Here is a 21,926-nt window from a genome sequence, read left to right on the forward strand (position 1 = left end):
AAGCTATCATCTTCATGTTCAACCTTTACGCATTCCTACGCATTCCTACATCTGTAACATCGCATTATTATGTTGCCATTAAAAGTGAAATGTGTAAAAAAAAAAGATTACTGTTAACAATTAAATGAGAAGTTATATCATCCAGCACTGAAGAAAACGGCCTTAAATTCAAGTCACGTTCAGTGTAATGTCGCACATTTAATGTGTTCTGCTGACTTGAACCATAAATTATGTGTTATTTTTTGCATTTTATCCCCCCATTTAATTCAAGAAACCAACATTTTATACGTTTTGCTTCCCTAAAGGAAGTTATTTCCATTCAAAGAAGTCTGGTCTCACAACAACACGAGGCCGTATAACGGAGAGCAAAAGGTTTCATTTATTCAGATGAATTATATTTAGTGAGCCTTTTTAAACTGGAGAGCTTGACTCTTAAAAAGAATGAGAAGGATTTAGTGAGTTTCTTGATTAAGATATATAACACACATCCCCACAACACTCAGGGAGACTTCTGAGAAAAGAATAAATTGTATTAAGTTAAAGTCCAATCAAATTAATTCCCCCCCAATCATTATACATCAAAATATTCAAAAGATTCTGACATGGTATCAAATCTCTGGCTGCGTGCTACCGGTTGCCGTTATCTCTTTTATTCATCGATGTATGGAAATCTTTTGTTGGCTCCATATCCCGAGTGACCCGGTCGGGCTTCATCCTCCTCTGGTTTGACTTCTCTCTCTTGACCTTGAGGCGCGCCCTTGGTGCCGCTTAGAGATACTGAAACGTCACGTCATAAGGATATTTAATTAGGCCAAAATGACATACGAGATATAGTAGCAGTAAAGTACTGTTGGAAGAGAAGAATATGACAAGAGAGTCCATGGATGGACATTTACAACATGGAGAAGATAACAGCATCTGTCAACTGGAACAATGTTTGGCATATTGGGAAAAACACCCCATAGACCTGATTTTACTTTCACAAATTAATGAATGTACAATAGAGAATAGAACACTCCAGCTATACATTGTTTTTATTTTTGTTTTTTGTTTCATTGTTTTTTTGTTGTTGTTTATTCTATGTTTTTCACCCCTTGTTCTATATGTGTATAACTAAAATGAGCACATGCAATGTCAATTGTCTGAAAAACATCTGTAAATGTCTAATTGATGCCTACTACCAAGAACAAAAAGGATGAAAAATAAGGAAGAGAAGAGTATTTTTGTCTATTGTCAAGTTGATTATTAATTCTGACTCACTTGGAGCTCTCGGAGCTTCCTTCCCGCACTTGAGTGTGCTCTGAGCGAAGCACTCTGCCATCCAGGACAGCACCTCTCCGCAGTATCGGACCTACACAGCGGCAGAACGTGACTGAGGGTTGATGCCGACTGTCTGTACAGGTTACTTACAAGACGGTGTCGGGTGAAACGGGCTGAGGAGAAAAGGCGTCTTGATTATGGGTCACATGGTGCTGACTTACCTGAGCCTCCATGGATGTCATTCGTTTCTCCTGGTCCTTGAACCCACCGACGATCCTCAGCAGGCTCTGAACCCTTTTGGTCACAAAGAGAGAAAAAAGTTTGAAATGTATTTATTTTTTTACATCTTGGGGGTGTTTTTGCAATTTATCATGTCGTTCTTTAAATATAACTTGTATTGCTTAATCCTGAACAAATGCAGACAAGGCCATCCAAACTCACCAAACACAAATAATAAATGTTATCTCATCCAATTCAGATGCTACGTGCATGTGTCCTGGGGGCTACCTCCGATTCTGAAAAGTGAAGCCAATGCTGAAGTGCCTTAAAGCTGCATTCTCTCTCCTGACCACCAGGGGGTGACTCATCTGGTTGTATAGAAGTCTATGCTTCATGTGTTAAAGCTGCATTCTCTCTAGTGACCACCAGGGGGCGACTCCTCTGGTTGTATAGAAGTCTATATAAATGACTCTACTTCTCTTGATGTATTCCCTCAGTAAACATTGTAAACATGAGTTTATGTCTCAATCTCTAGTTTCAAGTCTTCTTCAATACAGCATGATGTTCATTTAGTAAATTATGGTCATTTAGAGTCAAAGAGACCATAAAGCAGGGGATGCTTTAGGGCGGGGCTACAAGGTGATTGACAGGACGCTACCACGGCGTTGTCTGTTTTGGGAATTGTTTAGTCTTTTCATTTTAGTTTTAACATTTTTGGTTGCCTAAAAATTGTATTCAACAACCGTTAGGACTTAGCTCCACCCTCTCAAGTCATTTCTGGTTGCAAAAAGATGACGCCGGCCAAAAGCTCGTCCACAAAACGATGATGTGACGTCGCGACACCGTTGGGGTTATCAGAGCTCGCCTGCTAAAAAGGAGTATCTCCTCTCGTACTCCTACCATTTGACAGGTCGACAGATTTTGACCCCCAAAAAAATTGCAAAACAACAATTACTTGGAGGAGGTACTCTTGAGTCTCTCCTCACTGCTCTCCCAATGTTGGCGCTCCAGTTTGGCCAGGTAGTTCTCTTTCTGCACCGTCTCCCAGGTTATCATCCTCTGGTCCAGTCCCGCCGGCAGCTCCCTCTCTGGACACACACACACACACACACACACACACACACACACACACACGGACGCAGTCCAATAACACATGAACAGGCAATTTCAGAAGGACCGAGATAAGCACACGGTTTGTTTTTTTCTGTATTTCATTTAATTTTTTCAGCAACTATTTCAAGACCTTCATACCTAGAACCTCCTGCTTGGGCGCGGGCTGCTTGACCAGGCTGAGGAGGAGCTGAGAGAGGTGGCTGATGATGATGAAGGGCGGGGCCAGCGCCGGGCGGCTGTGGTACTCCACGATCAGGTTGTATCTCTGGAACTTCCAGAAGATGTCCGCGTTGCCCTGCACGACCTGGAATGTGTAGCTGCAAATGGCAAAAAAAAAGGGGGATTTTTTAACTTACAAAGAAGCCACTGGCACACGTCAACACGTCGTCACCTTCCTAAAATAATGGCCTAAGTCTTTTTTTTTTTTTTATGATTTTCATGCCTAAATCATCTCCTCATGATACTGGCCACCTCTGGTAAAATCGCCTACATCCTCAGTTGAACAGATCATGTGATTCTACCCCTGTAGTATATATATCAATGAAAATCTCACACAAACATAATATTAGTTACCATAACATAATGTGACCGGTATTAACCTCTGCCTGTTGTGCAGTGTCTAGAGGCAGCTCGTGCACCCCTATTACATTGAGTCAATTTTTTTGTGTTTTCTGAAAAACCTGAAAAAACTACTTTAGGAAGGTGACGACATGGAGCATTTTTTTTTTCTGGCCTCTGACCTGAACATGGCGATGAGCAGGTTCAGCAGCAGGACGTTGGTGACGAGGAGGAAGATGACCAGCAGCAGGATGACCAGCCAGTTGGCGTAGATGTTGGGACACGGCGGAAGCAGACCCGCGATGATCTCCTCCGAGTCGTTGGTGCAGTTGATATCGGGCATGCGAGCAGCTGTGCTCCGGTTAAATGAAGTAGATTAGATTAGAAGACATCTGGCCAACGGTAAGCGTCCCTGATTGCATAGATTAGTACCACGCCAGCACACTTTTCACGGATGATCACACAAGAGTGTGCATAAATAAACATCGAGTGTAATGTACCATCTATTTCCTCCAGGGGGATCTGGCCGAAGATGTGCAGGTAAGGGCGATACAAGGCCCTGCGGAACACCCAGTCGATCCTCGGGTCGTTGGGGTGGAGGAGAGCCTGGGTGGCCACGCCGTACGCGATCATCCACACGCTCAGGAAGAAAAGGAAGAAGAAGACGTCCTTCATCTGGAAAGGAGAAAGACAAACAGGTTTTTTAATCCGCTCAATGGGAAAATGAATATTCCCATTTACGTGCAGCCTTGCATACTCTCATGCAAATCATACTATCTCAGCAAACCGTTGGCACTGTTGGATAACGATCTTTACCCATGAGCATCAACCTGAAGGCTTCGGTTTTCGGGTAAGGGGAACTTAAAGAGACATTTTAACATTGAAGCATGTAAATGTGTTCTCGTAGAAACCCCCAAAAATCCAAATATGAAGCTGAAATCGAGCCCCTTAAAAAAGACGGCCCAGCTTCGTTTTGCTCACCATTCTTTCCACGATGATGATCTTGGGGCCCAGCTGCTTATGGATGGCGAAGATGTGGATCAGGCGCAGGGTGAACACCATGAAGTCTATCGCCAGAACCGTCCTTCCCGCCTCGTACGTGTCGCCAACCATCCTGCAAAATGAAGAAACGACCGCGCGCTTTATTGATATTCATTCACACAATCGCAACCATCGATATATAAACCACACATCTGTGGCCCGTGGTGTCGTGCTACGTTTCTCATAAGGTGTCATCACTTTTAATGCCAGCCATCACCTGCAGGAAACGCCGACCACGAAGAGCGAGATGGCGACCATGTCGCACTTGTTCCAGTTGTCCTCCACGTAGAGTTTGAACTTCTTCAAGATGCTCATCTCTTCATCCGTGAAGAAGCTCTGTGTCAGAGGAGAGGAGTTCACGCGTTAATGGAATTATTTGTACTTAATAAATGAAAGGTAGTTCATTAGAAAACTAGAGCAATTTTCCAGCAGCCTCATACTTGGTGTGAAAAGCGTGACGTGACATTTATTCCCGTTGCAAGAAAGAGCCGGGCTTTCATTTCTACATCCAACATTCTGTGCTGTCACAGAGGTCATTTGATGGAAAGGGATATTACAGAAGAAAAAAAAAACATGTACAAAGGTCATGGTTTGTTTTTTCCCCTTTTTTTATATCGGGATGCTTATATAATATTTTGTGCTATGGGACTGTCTAAATTTAGGTTGGGTGTTCCTGTCAATTATCTACTTCATATGTAAATATATTCAGACCCCAATTGTTCTGGTGGTTTTATGGGTCAACGAGGCTTTGATACGCCTTTTAAAAAAAATATTTTTCTCTGCCAGGTCAGACGCTGCAGTCCCATTCAGACACGTCTGCCAAAAGGGAGTTAGCAGGGGTCACGGCCCCGCTGCTTTGAAAGCACCTGCATGTGTCCCAAACTCTGGATCCTGTAATGAGCTCTCTGGCAAAGAGAGAGAGCGAGAGAGAGAGAGAGAGAGAGTGTGAGAGGTTGAGTCGCCTCCTGGGGTTTGAACGGGGAAACCCGTAAGTTCACCGAGAGCGGCTGCTGGAGCGGTCTGCTGTGTTCGTGAAGTGGTCGACTGCTGGGTGAGACCTGCCTGTACGACAACAAAGCCCTGCATGATGACCGGATCATCAAAGTAGGAAGCCAGACGCAGTCGGTCCTCATCAGCAGCATCACGAAGGCTGCAGGGCCTCGAGCAAGTGTTTTACCTACCCCCTGGTGTTTTTCCTATTTCACTGCATTACAACCTGGACTTGCGTCATGGAGCTTCACAAAGTGAAATGAAAAAGAAATACACTTGTTTTAAAAGATTCTAAACAATATAGAACCAGAAATGGTTTTGCTGTGAAGTCCCGAAATAAGATCTGATGCTACCAATTACCTTAAGAAGTCACACAATTAGTGAAATAACTCCACTTGTGTGCCAGTTAGGTGACATGATGAGACACTTAGATCAGGTGAACTTTATTTAACTAATTATTTGACTTGATTGGTAGAATTTAGGGATTCATAGCAAAGAGGGTGAATTAATATGCACGTACCAGTTTTAAGTTTTCCATTTTTTCTTCTTCACTTTATCAATTTTGACTATTTTGCGAAAAATCAACTTTTCTACGAGATCTTTTCTGTTCAGCCCTGGTCGGTTTCACCATGTGTTTTTATTAATCTTCCTTCGCTCTATATTTTCTGATGATGTCTGACCTTCTCAGGGCAGAAATTATTTGCAAACAGAGCTAGAAGTTTTCTCGCTATCCCCGAGGGCAAAACTAATCAAATGTCATGAGATGAAATGCTGTTGGTTCAGTATGAGGTGCTCCTAAATTCTGTGAATCCTGAATCTCTCCCAGACGGACGTTGAACAGATCGTCTGGAATAACTCGCCAACGTCCTCGACCAGCATGTGATCAACTGATGCAATAACATATAGGCACCTCTGGGCTCGGTAGCATGACAGGGGTCACCCCGCAGCAGTGCGGAAACCTGGGTCGTGGTTCTGTTCTGCTCTGGGACTTTCGAAAAAGCGAAGAAGAACAAGGCCTGTCCCATCTGGGGCCTTTTGGCCCAAGGGAGGGAGTCGGAGCGGAAAGATGAAAGGTTTTGTGAATCCTTAAACACCCCAGAGAGAATGAGCTTATTGTAGCGATCCGCCTGAGTTTTTAGGCCCCAACGCTGTCGTGCAAACAAAGCTGCATTGATAGACGTCCTCAACGACAAAAAATACATCACAAAATAACGATCTGAAAACTTAAAATGGTCACCTGTCGGAGTTCCTCCAGCACCAGCGTGAAGACCCAGAAGTAGAGCATTATTTCCTGGGGCCCGGGGCCGAGCGGCGGCGGCGGGCGGAAGTCCAGCAGGAGCACGTAGGTGAAGAGGAAGAGGAAGGCGAAGTACATGATGACGTTGCCCAGGAACACGGTGACGGCGGCGCTCCAGAAGCGGCGCCAGCGGCGGAGGAGGTACCGCCACCAGACCGAGGCGCAGCTCTGCACAGCCGGACCGCCGGGCGACGAGTCCCTTCGGAAAACAAAAAGAGGGGGAGAAGATTCTTCTGGATCTGTTTTCACACTCAAAACACAACTTGCCATTCAGCGATTTAAAAAGTTGGACCACGGGAGGAGTAATGATGTTGTCTTAATCATTGATGATCGGGTTTGTTGATGCACTCCGGAGTTTTACACATTTATTATATGTCTTACATGTTTTATCATGTTTTTACTCCAGTCTGTGTGGGTCTAAGTTGGCTTTCACTTGGGGGACAATGACCCCTGCGACCTTAAATAGGATAAGCGGTTCGGATAATGGAATGGAACAATGAAGTTTAAATGAAAATGTGACAGCTTTACTGATGAGAAAAGATGAGGATAAACATCTAGAAATAATGATTTACAAAGCCCTTTTTTCTGATTATTTATGTGTTATTTAAGAGCAAACTCACAAAGGGTCGTCGTCATCGTCAGTCAACAGCAACGCCTTTTCCGTGTCCATACTGTCCAGCTCCGCAAACTGCTCGCGGCTGTTGCGGTTATCGAGTTCCTCATCGCTGGGGGAAAAAACACATGAGATGAAGAGAGAGAGCGAGAGAGAGAGAGAGAGAGAGAGAGAGAGAGAGAGAGAGGATGCACATCAGCGCATCCACAAATCGACCACCTGAACTTGATGAGGTTGGTCCAGATGAGTGGTGGAAAGAAGAAAGACACCACGAGTTTGGAGATGGCCGTGTCCGTCGTCATCGCGCCCCACCAGATCTTGGTGAGGAGGGCCTGCCGGGAAAAAGTTGTCATCAGACAGGGTTACACAGCAGGGGTGAAAACAAATCAATATCTAAACTAAACATCTGAATGAAATTCACCACCAGAGGGCGTCAGCTGCCTGTGAGTATTTCTGCCTCTCAGTCTTGTGACTAAACCCATGGCAGTGTCAAACAGGGAGCCATCCCAGCTGGTTATCAGATGAAGAATGCTAATTCCCCCTCTATAAACCATCTCATGCGACGTGTGCACCGCTTCCCTCTCCGCCAGCCGTCCCGCTGCAGACGGATGAGGCGCTTACACGAAAGGACAGTGGGATGCTCGGCCACGGGGGGGTGTGTCCACCTTTATGTAACGGACCAGTGAAATACACGTTCTCTTGAAACAATTCGCAGCTTCCCATTTAAGAAAAAAAAGACTGTCTTCTGCACACTAACTGTCCTTTCCCCGCTGACATTGAATACTGATTCACTCTCAATGGTGACTTTGTAATGTCAAGGGCGTGTATCTTTGAGTCCACTGACACCAGCGGAGTGATATGACTTTGAAATAAGCATCTAATGGCACGCCATGCCCTGGAAAGTGCAGAGCAACACGGTATTGAAATGCATAAGGCAGCAAAATTAACTACATAATCAAATGTACAAAGTTAAAGGGGACATGTCATGACACCTACATGCATACATACATTTGGGTATCTAGGTTGCCCACCAGCACACAAACTGGAGGTGCACCCTATTTCATTATTTTTCTTAAAGAGGCAGGCGCTAAACTGAACGCGTCAGAGAGAGCGTGAACAACAGGTACAATCAGACAGACGGTATGAGGAAAATGAAGTGGTTTTTTGAGCATTATAATAATAACATAATGAATCCCTTAGTGGGGAAATGTATTCTCTGCAACACTGGGGGTTCAGTGTCTTGCTCATGGACATTTCGACTCATGAGCTACAGCCGCCCACATTAAAGCATGTAAACAGGTTCAAATAGAAACCCCAAAAATACAGGTATGAACCTCAAAACGAGCACGTCGTGTTCGCGTTAAGGGTTTCACAATAGCTGAAAGAATCAGTTGACCTGCAGCCAAACGTGGTGCCATGTTACCTGCACTCCGTCGTGGGCAAAGAAGGCTTTGGCGTCGGCCTCGGTGGCCAAGTTGAGGACCGTAGATTTGCTCCAGCAGTGTGTTCTCCTCACCAACAAAGCATAAGCCCTGTCCTCGCTGTTGGAGTAGCACTCTCCAAAGACATCTGCCACAATTAGAATACGATTGCACTTCTCGCTCTGTTTTGTCCTATTTTTTATTTATTTATTTTTTTAGCTTTTTCGGATCACACTGTCATTGAATGGTTTGTGTACTCACCAAGGGCGAACTGCTCATACTTTGCCTCCTTCATACTGCGTGCAGACTCGGCCTCGGATTCCAGTCGTGCCATCTCTTTCAGAATCTTACAACCTGCCAGCGCTGCTGCAACCGCCTCGGGGCCCTGAAGGATTAAAAGAAAGCTGGATCCAAAAGAAATGGCGTCTGAGAGGGAGAGAGTGAGGGATCTGAGAAATCTAGTTGAGAATGTTGGAGAGCTGCGTGCGCTGTGTGCATCAGGCTGAGGTACGCGCGCACACATACTGTGTATAATTCACCACTTACAGGGAGTGTATGTGCTCCTGTTTGAAAATATAGACCTCTTTCTCCCACTGTGTTTACCGCTGATGTGAGCAGACCTTTAACGGCAGTAGAGAACATTCTTAGATGTAAACCTGTCTTAGGTTCAAACCCCATGCTTTGAATTTTGGTTGTGGACTCGTCTCACCTTGGACAAGAAGACTAAAGTGGTGTTGAGAGAATGAAACACTACCCTCAAGCGTGAAAAGGACTTTGCCAGTGTTTTCCTCCATTTGGATTCATGCATACTTTACTTTTCTGCTCCCTGTTTCTCAAGATGAACCACATGTTTTTAAGGTTTTTATGTATTTGTATGTTTTTTTTACCATCCTTCTTATTGTTCACATCCATGTGTGATGTAGAATTATCTTTTAAACACTTAAGTAACTTGTTTGTGAATGTTGAAAACACAAAAAGCACAAAAAGCTTTAAATTAGAAGAAAATTACAGCTAAATTCATCGGCGAAGGGGGGAACTGTTTCCATGCACTGTGTGCGTGTGCTTGTGTGTGTGTGTGTGTGTGTGTGTGTGTGTGTGTGTGTTCAGGAAGTAAAGATGTGCCGTTATGCCAGTAGAGTTGCAGGAGGAGTTGCACAGCTTGTTTGACCTGCTGTCCGTGCCGCTGGAGTAAAACTCATCTTGAAACATCACAACTTGTTTTGTCTGTCATTTTACTGCAAGGAACGACTGGCTGCCAAAATAAAACCCACAGCACTCGATATCAGACTGTCAGCCGCAGCAAAAGTTGACGTTTGCCATCAAAAATAAAACTGTTTTGGAAAGGCAGCGCGGTTCCCTCCAGCAAGGATTAGAAAGCCCGCAGGTCTGTACCGGGCACAAACACACACTGACGCCGGAAGAATTTAGAAGCAATTTATAAGAAACAACTCGAGTGCAGACGTTGGTGCATTCACGTGCTCCTCGGATGGTCCCATTTCCCGGGTTGGGAAGTCATTCATAATGTGCTACAAATAAGATGTGTTGTATTTTATTGTTTCCAAATTGTTGTTCTGACTTGAAGTGGCATCTCCAAGTTGGGAACAAATTTTCCAGACCACATGAGTGCAGCGCAAATGCCATGTCTCGCAGAGTTGAAAGTTCTCTCTACGTTCATTCATATAGCAATGAAAACAACTATAAATATATAGTGGAGTAATGTTTACCTGAGCAGAGAGTGAGGTTGCTCATCATTTGTGTTTCCACAACGTCTGAATACTTTTATGCTGACAGAAAAAAAAAAAATCCGAGCTGAAAACATAACTGTTGACCTAAACGTTAGCAGATGTGATTATTTAAATTTTTAAATATGATGTGTTTGAAAGCGAAGATTGATTGTTCTTACTGCGAGTTCGATAAGAAGATAGATACTGCGTTCATATCAGTCCATGCAATATGAAGCTGGAGCCAGCAGACTGTTAGGGATAATTAGCCAGGAGGAAAATTGTGTTACTTTTGGACACAGGGAGCCATGTTTCCAGTTCTTATGCTAACGTGACGCTAAACTAAGCTAAGCTAATCTAAGCTAACGGTCTGCTAGGTCCAGCTTCACATGAAAATGCCAGATATGCTAGTTGTATCTATCTTCTCAGACTCTTAAAAGCAGTGTTGTTACACCAGGTTGGTCACACATGTCCATGAGGATAGAAGGATGAGGGTGATAATCAATGTATTCTTTCTCAGAAAAGAAAACCTTTAGTTATTTCTGGTACAATAATTGACATTGCCTGTAATGGTATTATAGTAGATTAAGCATTTAGAAATGTTCTAGCACGATATGTCCCCTTTAACGGGGCCCTACTATAGGACTAACATGGCAGGTATATAAAAAGAAGAGCAACATACATAAAAGCTACACTTAGCGGTGGGGACCTCAACCCTCGTTATTCGAATGATCAATAGTCCCATACACCACGCTGTAAATGTCCCTCTTGGGTTCATTTATAAATGGGGGTATTTTGCAAGCAAAAGCCAGCCTGCAAGGATAATTGTGATGTGGCTTTAACCACGAGAGATATCTTCAAACAATGAAATTATGAATGCAGATATCCCAGCCAGAGTGTGAGGGGGGCGGGGGGGAAAGATTTGCAGTGGGGGTTGTACACACACTCGATGCAATTACCATAATTTCCGATAATGTTTGAAATAAGACGCAGGAAAAAGAGCACACGAGGGTGACCGCTTGGGAGATTACAATAATTGGTTCCCTCAGTTCGGGGAAGGGCAATAAGGAAATGAAAGGTGCCATGAAAAGACGTTGAAAACAAAGGGCAATTATCATTGATTGGTGTCTTTTAAACCGCTCACAGCGCATCAATCCCGGGTCGGGATGTATTTCGCATTGCCTTCGTGGGGACTTTAGATACGGGCGCTCTACCTCACAGCCCGTTGGATTCGCCGCCTCGTGAAGCAGCATGACCTTCATTTGAATAATGTTCTCGGAGATAAGATAGCTTTCTAGTTCACCTGAGTTCTTCATAAATATGCCGTTTTGCAGGGCTCTTTTATCTGGGTTTGGCATTTTCATATGGCAGGACTGACCTGGACCTGTGCGGCGCTGGCCCACATCGCTCTCTTTCACCCTGAATGTGGAATACAACACTAGCACGGCATTGTTTAACTCGCCTGGATCACAACTCGAGTAGCGCTTGCCTTTGCCAGGCACATTTGGGCTTTTTGAATCGATTGAGATTGCACTGAACCGGATAAAGAAGCCGAACGAGACTGACCATAGCCCAAAAGTAGTTGGCCATCTGCTGTCGGTTCTGAAGCACGGCCCAGAGGAAGAGGTCCCTCCAAGGATGTTCGCAGCGCTCCTCGAACTCCGCCAGGTTCTTCTGGGTGTGGAACAGTCGGCCCTTCGGTGGCTTCTCCTGGAGCGCACACACTTTATTAAATATGCATAACAAACCGAGCAGCTGCACGCAGTTCACAGGAGCGTGCGGTTATTATGAGTCAAACAATCTATGGTCATTATTGCCAAACAAATGACTTCAAATGACCATCCCCGGGGGGGTGGTCTGTGTAGGTATCTGTCGGTGGTCTGTGTAGGTATTTAAAAAAGAAAATACATGAAACACACGGAGACGACAGACCCCTGACAGAAAGCAATTTGATGAGTCATGATCTGAGCTATAATTTCTTTTTAACAGCATGATACAGTGCTAACAACATACAGAGATAGGGTAATTAACTGCAATTCCAGAGGGTATATTTAAATGAGATTTCCTGGGGTGCGAAAGCATGTTCATGTGCGACGATGCGTCTCTTACTTTCCTCAATTATGGTGAAATCGATGGCCCCTGTCGCAAAAGAAATCTGAACCGCCGCACGTTGACTAACAGGGTAGAAAACAGGAAAACTACACAGTTCTGACATCATATTACATTCCCCGTTGGTATTACCTACAAATTGCTACAGCTTTGCTGATTAGATTATATGTGTTAACCCTACAAGTGCAGGATGAGGACAACGTTAAAGATTCACTGCTTTTCCAGGAAGTGAGTTTACCATGAAGTTGTATACGGTCTTGGGTCTTTCAGGCATTTAACGGTTTGAAATGAAACTGAGGGTTGGAAGTGGAGTGCAGTGTATATGATGTACCGGAACCCAAGAGACAGAGCGTATCACTTACTGTGGGGACCTTTTGATAGAAGCCTTTGCAGGAGTCGTGGAGGAAGTCCTTCAGCACTTTGGCGACCTCGTAGAGGGTGAAGCGGGGTTTTCGGTCCCCTTGCTCGGGCGGGTGGTGCCCCGGGGGCCCCGGCGTTCTTCCGGCTCCGAGCAGAAGCTGCTTCTCCTCGTACTTCTTGAGGAGCAGGTTGTGAAAGAGGCTCTTCTCCGACACGGACCAGTAGAGCTCCTGCAGGCGGCCGTAAGTCAGGAACTCGCCCAGGTTCACGCCGTTGTCCACGAAGAGGCGCACAAAGTCGGGTTTGTCGTTGATGAGCGCGTCCATCATGACCTCTTCAAGGTCGCATGCCTGTAAAGGTTGAGCGTCTTTGTTACAAAGTCAAGAAGCGGCTGCCCAGTCTTTTGAAATTGTGAGGCTATTTTCTCCTTTACTGTAATGGACACTGGCTTGACTCATCATATCTAATGAGTAACTGGTCGATAAGTCCCTTTCATATTGATTGAATATGAATGAAAGTAAATTAGATACAAAATGTTATACATACTCATGAAAAATTGATTCTTAGCAACGCCAGCTGCAAAGCTCAAGGGATGGAAATTAGTTGGTAGGTTGATCAGCCCACATTTTGGTTCAGACTAGAGTTATCTAAAAAAACTATTGGGTGGGTGGTCAGTTTTGTATAGACATGCATGGTCCCCAGAAGATGAATCCTACTGAATTTGATAATTTCCTGATTGCTTCTCTTGTGCCACCATCGCGGTTGACATGTGAGGTTTACTGTGAAATGTCCTGTCAATTAGTTCATGGATGTGTCTTAATCAAGCGGTGACCTACGTTGCTGTAAAATGAGGTCAACATGGCGGCAAAACAAAACTGCAGTTCCTCAAATGGCCTCCTGAGGCTGGCCTCAAAAGCGAGTCAGTCACACCATGAGTGTCCAAATGTCCAACTTTACAACAGAAATAAACATGTTTAGGCCTTTAAAGCTAATATCCCTGTTCATGACAAGAGGGGGGTTCATCTAAGGCCGAAGGTTAGACATAATTAAGGGCGTGGCCTCTTTGAGTGACAGGTGGGTGCCATCTCAGGTTGCTAGCTCCTAGCTCTGCCAACACGGCGAACTCACTGCTAGCGCGGCTCATTCTGTTTGTTAAACATGCTAAACTTCGACATGATTTACGATTAAACCTTTACAGTTTCAACCCCAGAGACGAAGTTCAACTACAAACCTCCTCCTCAAAAATGTCTCACCTTCCACTCCACGTCTCCATTAAAGATGTCACTCTTGGCGATGTCCACCCGGTTCCAGGCGACAGCCAGCTTCAGCTCGTCCAGGAAGTCTTGGGCTTCCTGGCTTTGGCTCTTACAAGCTGAAACACACACACACACACACACACACACACATACACACACAGACACACACACAAGACATACAACAGGTTCACAACATAAGAAGTACTCAAAATGTCACAGCTCTCTCTCTCTCTCTCTCTCTCTCTCTCTCGCTCTCTCTCTGAAGCAGTAATTGTACAGCCTGAAAATAAATTGCCAGTTTCTGGACATCACATCTCTCAGAAGGTACTTTACCCTTGACTAGGGCTTTGAGGATGACCGTGTCCAGCTCGGAGCTCTCCTGTTCAGGGTCATGGACGGTGAGGAGATGCCCGTGATCAAGTATATTCTGGATCTGATTGACAGGTCCACAGTCGGTTGTTACTAATAATGCATTATGATTATTATTAATAATGCAAAATGACAATCCCTTCACTGCGTATGTCAGCTTCAGAAAAGAAAAGAAATCTTCTACATTCTACAACATTCTAAATTAGGTCATCACAAAACACATTTTGAAGATAAGGATGAAAAGTCCCACACCAGCTTCCCTCACAATCTTCCCCATGTGTGCCCCCCTTTTTTTTTTTTCTGGCAACGTGAACGTGATGCGCAACAAACTGCACATCGCTCTCACCAGCTTGACCCAGTTACTGATGTCGGTGCCGTGGTGGGCGCTGGGAAAGGTGTCCAGCAGCAGCTCGTGAACGCTGTCCGCATCCCAGCAGCCCCTATTCATCAGCGCGACGAGCATGTCGGCCACGCCTCCCGAGCCGGCCAGGATCAGCCACGGTGTCGAATTGCCAATGCCTTTGTGCATCCTCTGCAGACAGGAACACAGTGTTCTGAGTCGCCGGGCAAACTCACAAACATCCTCGTATTTATTTTTATTTTTTTCCCCACACTGAATAATTTCTCAACTGGACACAAACAGAGAGTCGTATCGATCCGCTGCACGCAGCAAAGTTGTGGCTCTGTTCATGCAAATTCTGCGGGCGTTGACAGGCTTTTCTTTTTCCAGCCCCAGAGATTAGTTTTGTGAAAACAGAATTGATTCCTCAGTCTGGCTTTGGCCCGCGACGTGCAGGAGGTTGCACCGCCAAAACATTTGATCCGGAGCCTAATCCTCCAGGCTAAGCCACTGTTTTGATTGTGGACGTGACAGAAAATATATCCAGCTCTCTAAAAAGGTCTCTTTGTGGTCACGTCTTTAAAGTTCTGAGTAGCTAACTAGCAGCATTAAGCAAAAGGAAACTCACCTTCAGGATCCTGGGCTCCCCGTGGACCAGGAGGCACAGAACGGGGATCTCGAAACTGCCTGCGCCTGAATGCACCAAAGCAGAGGACATTTATTAATAATATCTTACGCATCCCACTGTTGTGCATTTGGTGCCATTAGACGTCTGCTCTCAACCGCAGAGCAAGAATGCTCTGACCAAAGTGCATCTGGTGACGAACATCTCTTTCACAGGTTCCCTTTTATCTCCTTGTTGTGAGCCGTTAAACCCAAGACGGATGCTCTGCAATTACGAGTTTACAGTTTTTTGGAGGCCAAAAAGGGGAAAAGCGAGAGAACGATCAAATAACATTGAGGAGAGAAATGTCAGAATAATTAACAGATATTTGTAAACTGTAGCACTTTGGTTTTTGCTTCTCACAGCTCCTCATATTCATCTCGTGACCCCTTGAGGGGTCTCGACTCATAGATTGAACCAATATGACCAGCGCACGGCCGCGGTAAACACGTGGCCGACAATGAGAATTAAAACAAAAACACAGCGACGTCGTGGGGTTTATAAAAAAACATCATAGTCGGGCTTAAAATAAGTCCATTTATATATTTACTGCATATATTATGTAATTGTACTTGATTTAGTTATTGAGTCCTCCTTGTGGAGTGAATGTGTATACGCATGTGGGAAGGTATATGTGGATAGGCTGTGCTGGTATGTATGTATGTAGATCAGGGGTGTCAAACTCATTTTAGTGAAGGGGCCACATGCTGCCCATTTTGATTTCAAGTGGGCCGGACCAGTAAAATCACAGCATAATAACGCATACATAATGACACTATTTCTCTATGTTTAAATCATTGGTGAAGCTTTTTGGATGATACACCCTATTTTAAAAGGTCTTTCTACAATAAACTAGAAACATAAAGATCAAAGATTCAGACATCAGCCCACTGTTAACCTGCCTGGGCTCTCCTCTGCAGATTCCCTCACAATTGAGCAATATCTCTAGTAATGCCAGTGGTCTAATCAATTGTGACTCTGGGTCAATGGATAGTGTGCCTGTTTTTCAATCAGTGGAGCAGTGGTTCAAGCCCTAGCTCAGCTTATTTTTTTAAATTTGTAAAAGAAAAAATGTTTTTCTGCAATTTTAACAACTATCCCGTGGGCCGGACTGGATCCCCTGGCAGGCCGGATCTGTATGTTTGACACCCCTGGTGTAGATGCATATGTACAGTATATGTAGTTTTTGGTGTAGATGTGCATGTATGTAAAGGTTAGCAGTTCTACTCTCTAGCAAAACTATTGATAATAACATTACTCTTTTGATTATTGACTATTTATTTTATTATGTTTATTTAAATGTCAAGGACTGTTCTGATGTGTTGAAAATGCAAAAATGAAAAGTTCCCCAAAAAGAATCCATAAACTAAATAAAATGTACATTCCTGATGCTCTTAACTCCACTGACTCACAACGAATGATACAGAAGCAAAGGCAGAGAAGAAGAAAGCCAGCGCAAGAGCACACACGGCACAATTCATTTAACATTTATCAACGACATAATTCAACAACAGAAATGACTTGACAAATGTTTTCTGACCTCAAGCGTTCACACACACACACACACACACCGTGTATTTAAATGAGCGTAAACACAACATTTTGTTCGCTTACAAGACAAAAAAAACCTCCACCGGTTATCTGAGCTAATTTGCGGTTGAAAGACAAAGAACGCTGAAGTGAGGTGAGTGCCTTCGCGTTGGGGAGTCTGCTCACGCGTCGCCTGTTGGGACGGAGTTTGTATATTTACTCCCCTTGAGCAGTAAAGAATTTCAATTGCAGACGTATTGCAACACGGAGCAGATGTGCCTTTACTGAGCCGTACAGTTTTGAAGCATATGATTTTAGAGCGAGGCGAATAAAAAAAAAAGGTCATAAAATATGAAGCAGGCTTTATTTATCAGTGTCTGAGGCGGCCCCCTTGTACGACGAACAGCTCGACAGAGAAACAATACTTAACGCATCTATAATTAAAATGAAACAAGTACTCCTACTTATAATATTTAAGTGAATCCGTACTGTTTCTATTGTTTATTTATGCAAGTAAATGCAGGAACTTCCACCTTCAACATTTTTAAATTCTTCGCCGTCGCCGTTCAGGTTTCTCGGGACCCAAAAGGGCCTTTTTACCTCCGTAGCCGGTGCGCTGGAGAGAGATGTGTTTGAGCAGCTTCACCCTCATCTCACTGGTGGCTCCCGGCCTTTTGGGATCCTCCTCCACCAGCACAAAGTGGGAGTGGTGGCTGTCCAGGGAATAGGCCGACCCGTGGGGCAAGTCCTGCGGCGTGTACACCGCAGGCTCGTCCGCCTTGATGCAGGAAGACGAGAGGACAGCACGAGCACAGAGGTGTAAATATTTGATTTTTTATTCTTTTTTACTGCTGTTTTTATATATATATACATCGCCTATGTGTGAGAAGAAACCTTGGGGTAGTTGCTGGTGAGCGCCTCTCGGTTGTGGATCATGTTCCAGGGCGTGATGCCAATGGCCACAACGCGGACTTTAGAGGAGGTGCTGGCCAACGAGTGATCCCTCACCGCCTGGCCCAAGTGCTTGGTGATGCCAAAGCGAAGGCCGTTAGTCAGGATCCATGCCCCTGGAGAACACATAGGCAGTTGTACTTGTGTGTGCGTTTGATCTTTTTGTGCACTTTGTAGCTATGGGAAGTGGAAGCGAGCGTCGCCTATGTATCAAACCAGAGAGTTGAGTGTGCTATAAAGAGCTCATTATGCAGATCAGGTAACGGCCTAAATGGTTATAAAGCATTCTGTGTTCGTCCTGGTGGTCATTTAATTAAAAAAACACATGGAAAAACAGAATTAATAACGACTTCCCACATTTTTTCTTGCAACAGAGAACACGCTCTCCATCACCTGCTGCACCATTAGCCTTCTGATTATCACCTGTGCTCTGCGCGGCCTTCACGAGTCCCTTTCTCACAGTGTCCCTGAGCCAGGGCTTCATCTGAGTCAGCTCGTCTCCGCCCACCAGCGACACCACCAGGTGTGGGGGAGCGAGGCCCCACTCCTCCGTCAGCATCTGGTAGATCAGCACCGGGTCGGTGTCGCTGCGCACCCTCACGAACTGGAAATGAAAGAAGACGAGTCGATACGTCGCCACCAATCGAAAGAGATTGCATAAAACCTTGCGTTTTTCGGCGGGTTTCACCTTTCCTCTCGTCTTTGTAGTGCCGGCGAAGTCGATGTCGCCCACTCTCCCGTTGGCCCAGTGGCTCTTCTCCTTCTTCATCCTGCTGGCGAGGCCTCTGGCGACGTTCACCAGCGTTTCGTCCACGGTGGAGCAGCAGGGGCAGCCCAGCAGGACACTGGGAGGAACACACACTCACTGTCTATGTGTACTGTAACGTCCGGCTCTTTCTACCGGCGCACGATAGCTGCAGCATCATCTCACCTGGAACAACCGTCTCACTGCGCTCCTCTTAGTGTGGCGAGCATTTGAATAAGATTGTGAACTTTCCGATCTGTACTTGTTATAATACAACCTGTACAATATAACCTGTCCTATTATCAGTAGCTCCGTGCTAAATGTAAATGATCTCCACATGATGTTCAGAGCGCCAATACAGCATCGTTAGCATCGTTAGCTGCGAGCTCCGCCGGCGCTTCGTAGCGTACGATTCGTAGCTTTGTCTATGAGGTTTTTAAATTTATTTTTAATTAGGTTAGATGGATTTATGTAAAACAACACAAGAATAAACACTGGAATCTCCAGTAAATATATAAAGCGAATTATAAATACACTCAATAACTTTTAAATAATGATGTTTATAAGTAATCAATCCACCCCCTTTCTGTCTGAGAACATGCATGTTGTCAAGAAGTAAATGATTTATTGCTTTGTACATAAAATGATACTTGTAATTGGCTCAGGCTTCTTCGTGTTTGCTTCCTGTAGCACCTCTTCCGTTCATGGCCTGATAACCACAAGTCTGATCTAATTGCTCGCAAACGATCTGATGGGGATTTCTTTATCTCCAACACTCCACTGCACTGTAATCCCTTTTCAGATAAGAGCTTCTGCCGGTCGCCGTGAGCGCCAGGGAGCGGCCTAACTGCTATCTGTTGGCTTCGTCTTGGACTCGGACACAACCACGAACCTGTGCTCCTCGGACCACTCCAGCACGTCGCCACATCGCAGGCATCGCGTCTGCGGCCGCAGCGTCCCCTGTAAACAAGCAAATTCACAGACAAAGCCGTTCACCTCGAAATCCATTAGGACTCGCTCACCAGAGGGCGGGGGGAGGAAAAAACAGGCTCTTAGAAATACTTGTGGTCAATGCAAAGTTGGCAGAATTTTCATCCTCGCTTCATATGCAAAGCACTTCCTGCGTGAAGCTTGAACTAGAAATTCACAAAACGCTGTCAGTCAGAGACACGAAACTGAGAAAACTGGGCCACAACACTGCATGTATGGTTTGGTTTCTCACCGGATTGTCTGAACGCAGAACCCCTCGGACGTGTTGTCACATGACAATGACGTATTTAGGTTTCATTAAGCATTCTGCAATCTGCTCTTTGACATTATGGCCTGCACATAACTGCATTACGTACCTATAGTTATTGATTTACAACAAGGAAACTGCCACCGTTTATCTCTGAACGCTTATATTTAAAAAAAATAAATGACACAGAGTTCAGAAAGGAACCTCGTTCATTATTGATAAGATAATCCATTTGCCTGAGTGAACACAGACTTTTATCAGCCAGCCTTATTTGTGTGGGCTGTTTGTGAAGGATGATTGGAGCGAAAACAGGAAATATGCAGCACAAGCGCACATTTCTTTGACAAAGAGCATCTCTTGGTAAGAACAGTGTCTTAATAGAATTGTGGCGCGGCGGTTAACACACACCGAGAGTCAATTTGTGTTGAACCATCTGTTCTAATGTAAGTGAGCAGCTTGTTGCGGAGGCCTTTATTTGACTACGGGTCTGGATCTGGGAGGGAAAAGACCATCGGGTATGCAAACAGGACGATTTGCATGCGAAGGTACGGACACACACAACCCTCACACACACGAACCGTCCTACAATACCATCGGTGGACCACTACAGCCAAGTATGGACCTCTGTTTCTGGTCCCAGGATGTCATTGCAAATGCCTACCTATCAAAGAGGGGACCTACATATACTGCAGTGGAAGTGCCGTCACCCATTCTTTCACCTACTTGCTAACTGTCTTTGTTTCTTTCCACTTTAATGTTCTAAATATTTAAACATTCCTCTGTGATACAGACATTGCGAAACCAATCATGGTCCCTTTAACTGAGAATGAACAATGCTTTACTTGATAAATCTGAAGTGCTGCATGCACTAATATCAAGGACACACCAACACACACACACACACACATTTATATGATATCTTGCTTGAAGTGTGGCATTTAATAAACTTGTTTTTTTCTCTTGCAGAGAAGATGGATATCAGAGACGTCCGAATCGATTCGCAGTGAGCACACAGCTACAGCGTATACATGCGAGTGTGTGTGTGTCTGTCGGGCCCAGCTACCCCCTTCGGACTCGTGTCGAAACCTCTATTACATTTAATGTGTTCATGAGAGGAAAAGCAATACACAATCGATATTGGTTTTTTGAATGTCAACATTTCGCAGCGCTTCAGGTATTATTATCATGGGAAGAAAGAAAGATCTTTCACTTTAATAAGAGAAAAAGAGATAAGATGTTGCACATAGAAAACAAGTGATATAATGATATAGCTTCTGGGAGAAATATATGAAATACAATATTTGTAGTACTGTAGGTACATGGGTTTATCTCTGTAGCTTGTTATGGTGAAGAAAACGATGCAACCCCAAACTTCTGCTCCATCTTCAAAGTCAAACTGTAATTACATCCTCCACATATGAAATTGTGAACTACTTCCCATCACACACACCATACATCAAAGAATGATTTTCCCATAATGCTTTAGCACCCTTGACGTCCAATGTAGGCTGGATCATTAACAGACAACGCTGCCTTGTGGGAAAACGTTGGCCGTCGTGTACAAATAATACACCTTCGCCATAAAGGATCTTTTCATTGGCAAAAGTAGACGTACACATTGATTAACAGAAAAGAAAAAGACAGCTGCTACACTGTCCACACTCACCAGAGGTGTGCCTTGTCTCTCCTGCATGGCTCGAATGAGCGTTCCTCTCGTCCTCCTGCTGAACCACACCTGTAATTGGCTGTTTTTTTTTTTTTTTACCTGCCCAGCCCTGAGGTGAACTACACCTGGGCAATGGTGGGGGCTCCCTCCACCCTTTTTCGGGCCAATCCCAGACTCACACCGTCGCTTTTGCATGTCAGTCAGCTGCCGCAAATGGCTCTCATCATCTCCTCTCATCAGGACCACACACTCCTGCTTTTATTTTGATTACTTTGCTGCCTTTATTCATTTCCCATATTCTTGGCACGCTCTTGAGTCCAAAATTGCCCAATGGATAGATCCAGAATGTGTAATTCCTCCTGTGAGCTCCAGCCATTGATCCGCAGTTGGTTGATTTGACAGCTTTGCAATATTTAGTGTGAGTTCAATGGAGACAAATATGTAATTTGGGTCAAAATAAGTTACA

The 21,926-nt window shown here is 44.6% G+C and overlaps 1 protein-coding gene across 1 annotated transcript; it reads right to left on the reverse strand.

The window, feature by feature from the left end:
- Nucleotides 1-362: 362 nt before the first annotated feature.
- Nucleotides 363-21,487, reverse strand: trpm5 (transient receptor potential cation channel, subfamily M, member 5; the record flags this gene model as incomplete). Its single annotated transcript, XM_079217344.1, has 26 exons — nucleotides 363-777; nucleotides 1,261-1,351; nucleotides 1,482-1,554; nucleotides 2,435-2,567; nucleotides 2,731-2,909; nucleotides 3,333-3,501; nucleotides 3,651-3,825; nucleotides 4,132-4,264; nucleotides 4,409-4,527; nucleotides 6,419-6,677; nucleotides 7,099-7,203; nucleotides 7,311-7,423; nucleotides 8,515-8,660; nucleotides 8,774-8,897; nucleotides 11,800-11,943; nucleotides 12,705-13,052; nucleotides 13,956-14,074; nucleotides 14,292-14,391; nucleotides 14,674-14,859; nucleotides 15,296-15,360; nucleotides 17,462-17,639; nucleotides 17,756-17,928; nucleotides 18,236-18,416; nucleotides 18,501-18,657; nucleotides 19,450-19,517; nucleotides 21,461-21,487. The coding sequence occupies 26 exons, from the start codon at nucleotides 21,485-21,487 to the stop codon at nucleotides 650-652; spliced, it is 3,693 nt and encodes a 1,230-aa protein (XP_079073470.1). The 3' UTR covers nucleotides 363-649.
- Nucleotides 21,488-21,926: the final 439 nt, after the last annotated feature.

The sequence above is a fragment of the Taurulus bubalis genome, assembly GCF_910589615.1.
Source record: "Taurulus bubalis genome assembly, chromosome: 4".
Classification (NCBI taxonomy): Eukaryota; Metazoa; Chordata; class Actinopteri; order Perciformes; family Cottidae; genus Taurulus; species Taurulus bubalis.